This window comes from Hoplias malabaricus, chromosome 11 (genome assembly GCF_029633855.1).
Source record: "Hoplias malabaricus isolate fHopMal1 chromosome 11, fHopMal1.hap1, whole genome shotgun sequence".
NCBI classification, from domain to species: Eukaryota; Metazoa; Chordata; class Actinopteri; order Characiformes; family Erythrinidae; genus Hoplias; species Hoplias malabaricus.
In genome coordinates this window covers 30,440,621-30,453,544 of record NC_089810.1, presented here as the reverse complement: position 1 = coordinate 30,453,544, position 12,924 = coordinate 30,440,621, and the positions used below count along the sequence as shown (strand labels likewise).

The following is a 12,924-nucleotide window of genomic DNA, read 5'->3' as shown; positions in this document are numbered from 1 at the left end:
TTCAGCTCCTAGTTTGATTTGAGACTGAGACATGGCCCATTTATACCATTTGTGGAGAACCCCTCCCAACGCCTCATTGAACCCCTCAGAATTCCTTAAAAGACACAAGTCATAAGAGCCCTCAACGCTCATACACTGAGAAATACACATGCACTTTTTACCTTACAAAATGTGGAAGACAAGAATATAGAAACAACTGCTATTACTATATAAAACAAAAGAAAATAAATCCCATATCTGCAGCTTTGTGATGTCAGATTGGAAGTAATTGTGTTACAGAAAGTGTGCGTGTGTAAATATTTTGAAAACCTGTAACTGCCGTATTCTATGATCATATTAATTTGCTCACAATGTAAGACATGAACAGTATATGGCTAGTTTCGCTACGTGATGAAGTGAGATGCTGTACCTCGTTTGAACCTCGTTTAAAGACTTTTTGTGCAAGGTCTTATAGCTGTTGTTGAATTGATTTACGAAATGAACTCTTTCAGTTCATAACTGCTTTCCAAGCTGGTAGCTTTAGGGGCCTGATTTATTTATCTAGCAAACTACAGTTCAGTTTGTAGCTTCAGCAAGAACACATTGTGGCATCAGTAAGAGTCCATAAGCAAGACTTCTAAAACCCAACTATAACTCCTATGATTGTAATGTACTTATATTTGCAAAGGTTTACAGAGTCCTGATGGGAGTAACCCCCAAATCTGTCAGGAATATGCCCTCTGTGTTTACAAAGCCATGTTGTTAGAGCAAATGCAGAAAAGGCCTAGCCATATCTTGCTGAAATAAGGACATACCAAATAAAGATGTAGCCTTGGAGCCTTTCATCTTTGGCACATAGAACTCTGTATTTTCTAGCACACATTTCTACTGCCTTTTGGAACATCTTCTTGAACATAGGTTCGGCCATTTTTTGATTCCTTTGATGGACTTTAAGTGAATACGGTTTTCCAAAGTCTTCCTGAGCCCGTGATGCTATACATCACGACTGCATGAAAGTACTGTCTGAGTGCTTGAAGGTCACTCACATTAATAGTGGTTTCTGTTATAGTAGTATAATAGTGGTTGCACTACACCAACTGATATTTTAGAATTTTCTGAAACTTTTCATAATATAATGTAAGGCAGATGCTGAAAGACCTCAATTCTGAGCATTCTTGCATTGAGGACAGTTCTTTTTGATGAAGAACCATGAAGTTTGGCTGATGAGTTTGTGATTAGCAACAACCCTTTGCTTGCAAAAATGGAGCCTTTGGTGGATGCTTCGTTTATCATTTGTTATATTTACTTGGCTATTGAGTAATGTTTAAAAATAGAGAATGTTAAATATTCTATAAGCTTTCCACTCTTATTTGGTTCTTGATCCAACTTTCATGGAGTGTGTGACAAGCAATACATTCTAAATTTTTCAGTTAAATATGAACACATTCAGATTTTTATTGGATTGTAAATCAAATCCCTACATTTTCAGGAACAGGGTTTGTAGTAAAAGTTGATTTAGAAAGAAAATTTATAGAAAAATCAAATACATTTAGCTATGTAAATATGCATGACGCATTTTGTACATTCTCCCTTTAAGTATCCCGCACAACTCTGAACACACTTATCAGCCTCATAACAAATAAATAGTAACTGTTAGAAATTTGTTTCAATTTTGGGGAATGTTTATGTAATGCACCCTCTTTTGGAATGTTCCATGACTGTTCAAACTATAATGTACTGATCTAGAAAATAATGCATAAGACAAGAATTCGGGAGAAAAAAAAATACATCAAGTTTTTAATAATTTTTTGTTACTTTATACATTTTTTGCTTCTTCAAAAAAATCATGCACTCCTGATTTCCCAAAGCCCTAACAAACACATACATGTCACACAGCTCCAGGGTCCTGGGGTTTTGGGTTCAAGCCCTGTTCTGGGTGACTATCGGTGAGGAGTTTGATGTGTTCTCCCTGTGTCTGCGAGGGTTTCCTCCATGTGCTCTGGTTTCCAAAACACACACACTGGAAGATGGATTGGCTCTTCAAAAGTGTCCATAGGTGTGAGTGAATGTTTGTGTGTGTGTCGCCCTGTGAAAGACTGCCGCCCCCTCCAGGGTGTGTTCCTACCTTGCACCCAATGATTCCAGGTAGGCTCCGGACCTTGAATTGAACAAGTGAATTACAGACAATGCATTCATTAATTAATTAAAATCACTTGTTTTTCATTCTGCAAACAGATTCTTTTACATTCACAATTGATTAAACAGTGTTACACCTTGCTGGTATAAAAACAATATGCAATGCTGTGATGGTTGCCGTCCTTCATGCTGATTTCAGCAATAAAATGATCAGAGCAGTGTTTAATTTGTTTAATAATGTGATGCTTTAGGACAACTGGCTAATTTTGCCAGAATATGCTATGATATTGCAGAGATAACAGATATATTGCTATTACCAATGTCTAGTGCCTGTTAAGCTGCTTTTTCCAATGATGATCAAACCTTTCAATTTAAGCTGCAGGTATTATCATTGTTCATTATGCTCTCTTTTATAAGGCTCAACAAATAGCTATGCTTTATCGAAACAGTCAAAAGAAGCTTAGTTAAGACACGTTGATCAAATAATTGAACTGAAATGTGATATCATAAATAAACATATCAAAAATTGAATTAAAATGAATCAGTCTGACAGTCTGAATCATAGCGCATGACCTGAGAATTTAAGTACTTTCATGCAGTGCAGTTTCCCAGGAGACACAGCAATATATGGATTTTTAATATTATATTATAATAGAGCATGCTTGTGCAATATAAACATTTAATCATCCTTAAACAAACATGTTTAAACTGTCATGACACTTAGTAAAATTTACTCCAATCTTATTATAATCTGATCACATAAGGAAGAGCTAAGAATGTGTGTGTGTGTGTTTAGAGAATTTAGAGAACAAGTGGTTAGTGTGGTTTTCAGTGCTGTGTTGATTGTAGTGTCCTTGGGTGTCTAAAAATACAGTATGTAATTGTAACTTCAAATGAAAAAAAATCTGATTGGTGGGAATATTACAATATATTAAATTAGAAATTGTGTGCATAGTCATAGAGATCAGTAGCGTCTTACAGCTCTGGATAAATACAATGAATTAACAATATTGTTTAAAAGGGACAACCTGAAAAAACATGGATAAAAAGTCATATATTATCAACACTGTTGGGACCACCAATGATAATGTCCTCAAAACTTGGATTGTCGATGCCTTTAGTCGAGTGGTGCCTATGGCATTTCTCACTGTCTAAGCATCCAGCACAGCTAGCAGTTTCTATGGGCTTCATTTTATCAAAATTGTTTAAGTCCACAAGATACTTCCCCTCTTTGCTACGAGAGATGGTGGGCAGGAACTTGTAGCCCCACATGATCTCCTGTGGGAGGTAGGAAGTCCTGACTTGGCAGGAGGAGCTGGTGGACTCACTAGTGCCATCAAGAAACACCACAAGCTCAAACTCTTGCTGGTACAGGGTGTTCACTGTCATCTCAAAAAATGGACTTCTCTTGTCAATCACATGGGAAAGGGTCAATGGGCAAACAAAGAACAGAATGTCCTGCCCAGCTTCCACTGTGAAATCAACATTGACCTGGTCGAGGATGATGGGCTCGCCTTCAGAAATAACATTTGTGCGGATTAGTTTCCCAAAGATCTGGCTGCTGATCATCAAAGATTTCCGCAGGTTGGCCACTCGGACCTGCAAGCAGAGGCCACCCTGGTCTGGACAGATAACGGCTACCTCACTGAATGTGATGGTTTTTACTCTTTTTTTGGGAAGGGCAATCTTGGTCATCACCACACCGCACCAGAAGCAGTTAATGATCGCGCCAACCAGAGTCTGGATTATCAGAAGTATGATAGCACCAGGGCAGTAAGGGGTGATGACTCGTCCACCGAAGCCCACCGTCGTCTGTGTTTCCACAGAGAAAAGGAAGGCACTGGTCATGCCTTTCACATTAATTACACATGATTTGTGATCTTTCGGTGGGTCTTGCCATAACAGGTCCCCATTGTTCTGGGCAATCCAGTACCAGAGGAGTCCAAAAATGAACCAGCTGAGATTGAAGGATGCCACAAACAAGAAAAATACAAAGCGCCAGCGGATCTCCACGAAGGTGGTCCAGAAATCTAGGACATATGCAAAGAACGTCTTGTATTTCACATTGCCATATTCAATGTTGCAGTGGCCGTCTTTTGTCACTAATCGGTTTTGGCGAAGCTGGCGCTTCTTCAGGTAGTTTGTTAGCAGCTGTCTCAAAGAGCACTTCATTTTCATACAAGCTTATTCTGGGGAGAGAATACACATATGAGTTAATATTGAGCTTCATTCATTCATTCATTTATTATCTGTAACCCTTATCCAGTTCAGAGCAGCAGTGGGTCCGGAGCCTACCTTGAATCATTGGGCGCAAGGCGGGAATACACCCAGGAGGGGGCGCCAGTCCTTCACAGGACAACACTCACACCTATGGATGCTTTTTTTGAGTCGCCAATCCACCTACCAACGTGTGTTTTTGGACCGTGGGAGGAAACCGGAGCACCCTGAGGCAACCCACACAGACACAGGGAGAACACACCACACTCCTCACAGACAGTCACCCGGAGCAGGACTCGAACCCACAAATTCCAGCACCCTGGAGCTGTGTGACTGCAACACTACCTGCTGCGCCACCATGCCTCCCTTATTGCACTTCAGTTTATAACAAATTTGAGTTTTCGCCAAACCACAACTGACCAAAAACTGGCCAAAGAATTTTGTTGAAGCACACATACGCAAGACTTGACCCTTGGTAAAGCTCAGGTTGGCTAAAGTCATGTTGTTCAATGTGGGTTTGTATCTTTGCCTGAAATATTATGTAAAGGGAAACTGTGTGAATAAATATAGTGGAATGACCACATTGCTTTATTTTATTTATTTATTTTTTCCTAGTGGAATGAAGATGTTCCACATTAAACGGCCAAAAAACAAACTTTGTTTAAAGTCCTGGATCTTGCTAAGGAGAGATAAAGCTCAGTTTGGCCAAAGTCTTGTCGTGTATTTGTTTGAAATGTTGTTGCAAAGGGAAGTAGTGTGAAGAATGTAGTATGAATATGTCATGTTTTTAAGTAAGTTGTTATTCTGAATACTTTATAATTTTAGTCAAAGAAATCTTGGTCTAAAACAGTTTTACATAAAATAGACAGCACCAAATTTCTCAAGGACCTCTAATAAGGAAGGTAGCTATGTATTTTGGACTCTATACTTTCCCATTGTTGATACTCCAGGAGACACCAGTATGACAAATGTTATGCACCCAATGGCAGTCAGGCAAAACTAGGCTTTATCTACTACATAGAGAGTTAAAGGTTTTATTTAGCGTATCATTCAAAGACCTTAAATATCTTAAAAGCATTAAAGAAATTCAATTTAAAACTAGTGATACACATCCACACATCTATAAAACTAATGAGCCAAGACCGTGTGTGCTCAGCTCAGACCTCATTATTTAAATGATTCCTGGAAATGTTCATTCTAGCACCTCAGCTGAATATATTAAACTTGCAAAGCTTTCACCTTAAGCTTTTCAGAAAATGGACTCTATCACTTTTTATCCAGTCTGATGTAGTTTAAAGATTCTGAAGTTCTCTGTCAGACATATTTGACAAAGAATTTGAACTGTTGTAGTATTTGTAGTATGCCATCTCATTTTTCCTCTGTAGCAACAATTCTATTCATTCTTAAAGGCACTCACAGATGTGGAGTGTATAAATGACCTGAATCACAAAGCTGTAAGTTTTCATTTTCTAAAATTTTCTGGGCTAAGAAAAAAGAGATTTTATATTTAATAGAGAGTGCTGGCCTGTCATTATTCTAAATTAGGATTTAAACCAGAGTATGAGTATGTAAAATTGTTTGGGTCCCAATCATTAACATGTAAACCTCTCTAGAGAATCTTGAAGAAACTTAGTATCTATTATTTTGTTTAGCATTTTGAAATATACCAATCCAAAAACTACAAGAGAAAATACATCATTTCCTGTCATTAGGTATAAGGTAATAATTATGAACAATTTAGGCCATCCTACAGTACTCTGGAATTACAACAGATAAAACATGACTAAAAAGTGTGAAACCAACCTGCTGGAGAAGCCCTTTTGTGGATTTTCTAAATAGATGGTTGTCACAAGTCAAAAGAAGTGTGCTATTGTTAGTGCTGTGCCTCTCTTTCTCAATCTATTTCTCTCTCTTTCATTTTCTCTGCCTCTGGTTGCCTTGATTTTAACAAAGTGTCAGCAGGAAATATCAAAAGGAAATGTCAAATCTATCATTTATTACTCACTCTAGCCGCTGCAGTTGAATCTCTCACTCTCTTGTTTCTCTCTTCAGATGTATGTTTCCAACTACCTCTTGCCCAAGTGTGGGACTGCCCTGCGTTGTCCAGTCCCCCTCCTACATTTAAGATCAATCTCAATGATCTTCTGTTTTAAACAGCCAATATAACAGTTATCATTGCACATGGAAACTATATAAAGCAATGCAATTATGTTATATCAGAAATGCATTTCTGAATATTCTGAATATGGAACAAATTAATATAACATTTTTCAAATATAATAATCTCTGAATTAAGAGAAGTACTGAAATCACTGGTGCTCCTTGTGTTTCTGTTGCAATGGCACAGATAAACTGTGTCAATGGTCAGCAGCAATAGTAAAATTCTATTTATTACTACCCCTTCTAGTTATTAACAGAGTCTAAACATCTCCTTACTCTGAAAAGGGCCAGTGCTGGCTTGTTCCTTAAATTTGTCTATAATGTGATACATTTAGCCAGATAGTGTCCTTATTTTAAGAGGAGACACCCTAGTTTGGACCTTTTGTTATGATAATGATGAAGCTGAATGCAGCAGCCAAGCAAGTTAATATATGGTTTCACTTGGTAAGTCTTACAATAAACTGAAGTTTGGACAAACAGAAGATAAAGCTGCCACTAATGTCTATTACAGTCCTTTCCTTTTCCTCTTGCTTGTAAACTTAGTTTGATTATAGTTTGATTTAGAGAACAAGATCGATCTTTTACATATATTTACACATATATTAGAGCTCTCTTTTATATTTCTCAGCTTAAACGGTATGGTTAGAATATTCAAGTAATTTGTAAAAAGTATTTACTTTAAAGGCTGTATTTTTAAAGGAATAGAGTTCAATATGAGAATGTTTCTAGATTCATTCGGACTCTCCTGAATATGGAGCTTAATATATATATATATATATAATAGAGCGAGAGAGAGAGAGTCTCTCTCTCCTTCTTATCATTCAATAGAAATCAATGTAATATTTAATATTTAATTCCATGTAATTTTGGAGCATTTCTATTGGTTCATTCATCATGGAATGTGAAGGACAGCTGCTGTGTTCAAATGATGTTGTAAACTAAAACTCAACAAAAATGGAAGATACATTTTTTCATTAAAAAGCCATGTATTAGTTAACATATGAAACAAATTTCATTTTTATTTATTTATTTATTTATTTTCATTTCTTTTTTAGTTTACAATGAAGGGGAAAATATGACAGATGTTGCACAGGCCACATTAAATGTTTTAATTTCCAGCATTTTCAGTTCACCAAATATATGGCATCTTCCCTGAAAGGAAAACTTACTGTCATTTGAAAATCAACAAAAACACATTTAGCCATTCCCGAAGCTTAATGTCTGTATATTCCTAATTAAAGTTTTACAGTTGCTAAATAATGGGCTAATCATTCTCTTGAAGTCATTTTCCCAGATGTTCCACTCCATTGACACCAGGGGGCAGAGTTAATGAGCCTGGGAGCCATCAGCACCTGTCACCTCTAACAGCACCATTAACCTTTTCATATGACCCAAGTGAAAACATTTGCGAGGTCTTATTTTCCGCAGAACTGCCACTTTTTCTCTCACTAAAACAAGTTGTGGTTTTAGTTTGTTTACATCAAGTAGCCAATATGAAAAGGGCTTTGTGTTAATGAAAGGAGCTAAACTATTATAAATAAACAGCCCATTTAGTACCTAATACGGATAGTGCTCTGTGCATATAGACCTCTAAAACAATAAAACAATGTCTTTAAGAATCAGCAGTTTAGTGGATGCGGTGGTGTTGTATGTCATTTTCTAGCAAGGTAACACGAGACAGAAGTACATCATGTGCAAAGAGATGAAGGCCAAGTTTTTTTTACCACATGTTGCGTAAGAAAGCTATTATAAAATAAGACAGCTATGTTTTTTTTTTCCAAATCAAGTGTTACTGTGTTCATAGAAAATTGCATTATATCAGTATGATACATATGATCTGTCTGCCTCCTTCATTTCTGGGCCATAGTGAAAACAAAAAGATCAGATGCAGAGAAACTAGATGTCCTCAACCTGAGTACAGTTTGGAGGGAGTCTCAATCACAGGCGCTCTGCCACACGTAAACATTGGGTCTTATACCTATTGAGATTAACCTGGCCACATTGTCAGGATTTTGCCAGTTTGGTTCTGATTGTTTATCAGGACTTCCTTCATATCCGTCCTTGAATGCATCATTTTGTACTGGTCTGAAATGAATCAAAGTTTTGTTGTTCCAACTATGTTTACAACGAAACTGTTTCATTGGACTGAAAAATTGTTTATGTAATGACTCCATTTTCAAGATTGTCTTCTTCTATTCACCTTTTTTTTGGCCTTTCTGTTGGGCTCTGGATTTCCATTTCCACTCATAGTAACTGCCAGTATTCATCACAGCAGAAAACCACAAAAGAAAAACCCACAACAGTTTTAGAGAGAGCTCTGACACCTCTGAAGTTACTATTGCTGCTGGGACCCCATTGGAGGCAAGGTTGCGCAAAATATATATATATATATTCTTGTTTCAATCTCCATCTGCCTTCACACAGTGAAGGCTTAGCTTTATTTAAAAATTCTGGAATTAAAGAATATCAGCTGAAGCAATCTGTGGAAGGTATTTGAATGTATTGAATGTATCCAGACTCTATTGAATAATTAATCATTTTAAAGTGTTATAATAGAAATACATTTACATTCAATTTATATTGTATCCCTTTTATGAATGATATTATAATGGCTTTAGATGGGATTTGAGACACTGTGAACAAGCAACCTTTTATTAAGTGAACTTAAAAGTCACTTAAGTACACAAGCTGCATAGAATGAGGTAAGATTACTGTGTTTTACCACTCATGCTAGAGACTGTAGAACAGCAATGGGACTGAATCTAGTGATGCTGGGGAGCTAAAAGCTAACAGTGGGGGCTGAGAGGGATATTTTAGCTAGTGACTTGTGGAGGCTAGCTGGAGCTTATAGGGAACTTGTAGCTAGCAATGCAGGGGGGTTTAGCCATAAATTTTCAAAATCCTTTAATATTTGTCACTTTTTATGTGCAAACTGCACTAGTCTCCAGTGTTGGGTAGTCTGGAGTTGTGCAGTGATGACCCCAGCATCTACAATTAAGCAATCTAGCATGAGAAGCTAATGACCTAAAGCAGTATTCTGTAGCTACATTTCTCATGTAAAATCCTAGGTTTGATAGTATTGCCCTTATTCTGGAACACACAATGTACTACAGGAAGATCTTTTAAAGCCATTTCTTGGAAGGGCACAGTAATATCATGTGAACAAAGCACATTCCAAGATGCTGAAAGATGTCGGGATAGTTGTACATGATTATGAATGCTTTTCTCTGTTAAATGTCTTTTTTACTCTTATGCGGAAGTGGAAAAAGAGACATTTGATCATCCAGTGTTCAGTGAGATGATTAATACCTTCAGACATTTAAATCAAACAAACTAAAGACAGGTCATTTCTCAAATAGTTTACATGAGGTGTGGTGATATCAGCAACTAATAATGAGTAAGCCTTTTAACCAGTTGAAATTGTGGTTTCAGACTTTGGAAAAATAGAATGAGAATTATTTCTTAAAGTAAACAATGTTTGAACTTAAAGGTACAGAATTATTCACTCATTCATTCATTAAATGTAACCACTTATCCAGTTCAGGGTCACTGTGGTTCTGGAAGGCAGGAATACACCCTGGGGGTACCTGTCCTTCACAGGGCGACACACACATTCACTCACACCTATGGACACTTTTGAGTCGCCATCCACCTACCAACGTGTGTTTTTGGACCATGGGAGGAAACTGGAGCACCTGGAGGAAACCCACACAGACACAGGGAGAACAAATTCCTCCCAGAGTGGGACTTGAACCTTCAAAACCCAAGTCCCTGGAGTAAAAGTAAATTATATATCTGCTGCTAAATCAAATATTTTAACTAGCTGATTTAACAGTGGCTGGATGGATGGATGGATGGTATAGCATAGATTTTTGTTGCCTTTCGCACAGCAGATTCAGTTCCCAGATTGTGCAAGAACACCATGCTAAAACAATCCTATACAAGTCCACCCCCCCCCCAGTTTGACACAAACTGCAATCTCAACTCTTTATGAAAAGCATCCTTAGTACTTAGCAGAGCACATTGCTGTCATGACAAACTGCAAATATGATGCATAGCAAGACACCAGCTTCTGGCAGTGTTTGTGAGGGACTTTAGTTCATTCCTCATGGGCAATGGCCTCCATTTCACTCATATTCTTGGGTTTGCATAGTGTAACCACCTTCTTCAGATTCCACCAAAGATTGATCATATGACTGTGACCAACACTTCAGAATCTTCCAGGACTTTTTCTGAAGCCAAGCCTTAGGGGACTTTGAAGTAAGTTTGAGATCACTGTACTGGTCGGACGTCCAATGACAGAAGGCATGACATGTTACCCTAGGATTTCCAGATACTTGATTGAATCCATCTTGTCCTCCACATGCTTCAGGTTTCCAGTGCAAGAGGAAAGCAGCCCCAGAGCATCCCATGCCACCACAAGCCTTCTTTGTAGTCAGTATGTTCTTTTCAGTGTATGCTTCATTCTTCCTCCTCTAGACACACAGTGGATCCATAAGCCAGAAATATTCCAGATTCATTTCCTCTCTTCACAGAAGAGAATACTCGTGCTTTTGGGATCTTGCCGTTCAGGCATAGAGACCTTGAGCAATTAGTTTTCACCTTACTGTGCAACGAGAAACCTCCTTGCCTGCTGCCACCAAAACTTGCTGCAGGTCTCTTACATTCACTCTTGTATTCACTGACTACCTGTCTCCTCGGGAATCTGGTGATAGCACGTCCAGGTAGTGTAGCTAGTGTTCCTTTAACTCTGAACTTACCATCTATGATTCCAAATGTATTTTAAGGAACATTCAGGACATTGCTAACTATCTGTACACAATTATTTTGATTAGCCATGTTTCTAAGATCCAATCAAAAGTCACAGTCAGCAACCATCTAGCCAGTCAAGGTATTTGGGGTGTTTTATCTCAAGCACAACTGATGCAACTAATGAAGCCCATGATTAGCTGCATCCGGTGTGCTTGAGACAACATCCATTCTGCAATAGAGCACATTTATGAGGTATTTCATTCAGGATGTTTACTATTTCTAAGACCGCAGTAGTAATTAAAAGTGACAATTTACTTTCTACTTTTGTATTGTTTGCTTTAAGATATGTTTTGACATTGTACAACAGAGGTAAAATATAATGGCAACATGTTTTTCATTCAGTAATGAATTGTAGTGTATGTACATACATTTCACTGAGATCTAGCTCATAAAATGATGTAACAATCTCATATGTGGTTTGAGTACTTATCTACACTGATACTCAGGGTCAAAACTAAATCAAGGGTATTATTAAAATAATGGGTAGGCTCAATTACATTTTTGAAAATGCCTTTATGATGTAGCTTGCTCCCTAAGTTACCTTTTTAAGTCTAATATGTACTCCCTGTGAATTTATTAGGAAATGTTTAGGAAAGGTCCATTCTGCTTAGTAATCATCCATCCATCCATCCATTATCTGTAACCGCTTATCCATTTCAGGGTCACGGTGGGTCCGGAGCCTACCTGGAATCATTGGGTGGAAGGCAGAAATACACCCTGGAGGGGGCGCCAGTCCTTCACAGGGCAACACACACACTCACACATTCACTCACACTCACACCTACGGACACTTCTGAGTCGCCAATCCACCTACCAACGTGTGTTTTTGGACTGTGGGAGGAAACCGGAGCACCCGGAGGAAACCCACACGGACACGGGGAGAACACACCAACTCCTCACAGACAGTCACCCGGAGCGGGAATCGAACCCACAATCTCCAGGTCCCTGGAGCTGTGTGACTGCGACACTTGCTTAGTAATCAATCCTGGGTAATCTAGTATATGAGATCATTTTTTTTTAATACACACATTGACAGTATCACATCTGCTAAAGTATCACAGATCAAATCAAATTAAATTTTATTAGTCACATACATCGTCATACACGTTACCATGGAGATAGCTACAAAAAAGCTGACAAATTTTTGAAGTATCAGAATTTTGTATATATGAGTTTTATTTCAATCTGAATTCAATCTTTATTTCACTCTTTTATATTTTAATTATATTTATATGACATTTAATAATCCATGAATTTACATTTTTAGAATGTTTATTTGTTTTTTATTTAGATAAAACTAAAAATAGTAAATGCATTTCCATAAATTTAAATGTTTTAAATTCAGATCTCAAAAATACAAATGTAGGCCGGAGGTTCATTATCTGGGCTGTTCGGGAGATTCAGATCAATCAGAGTGATTGAAGGCAACATCCACTACACTTTTTTTTAAAATAAAATTCAGAGAATGTGGTTTAAACGGGACAAAGGTAAGTTCACTTAAGAACTCACGTAAGACATGGCTGCCCCATAAAAATTCAATGTTAGCACCCAACATTGTGTATATGATGTTTTTCATAACACAACGAAGAATCACTGGAGAAAATTGATGATTTCCACTGT

The 12,924-nt window shown here is 37.6% G+C and overlaps 1 protein-coding gene across 1 annotated transcript; it reads right to left on the bottom strand.

Annotated features, from left to right (window-relative positions):
• Positions 1-3,003: 3,003 nt before the first annotated feature.
• LOC136709824 (ATP-sensitive inward rectifier potassium channel 1-like) lies at positions 3,004-4,874 on the bottom strand. Its single transcript, XM_066685348.1, has one exon. The coding sequence runs from the start codon at positions 4,291-4,293 to the stop codon at positions 3,166-3,168; it is 1,128 nt and encodes a 375-aa protein (XP_066541445.1). The 5' UTR covers positions 4,294-4,874; the 3' UTR covers positions 3,004-3,165.
• Positions 4,875-12,924: the final 8,050 nt, after the last annotated feature.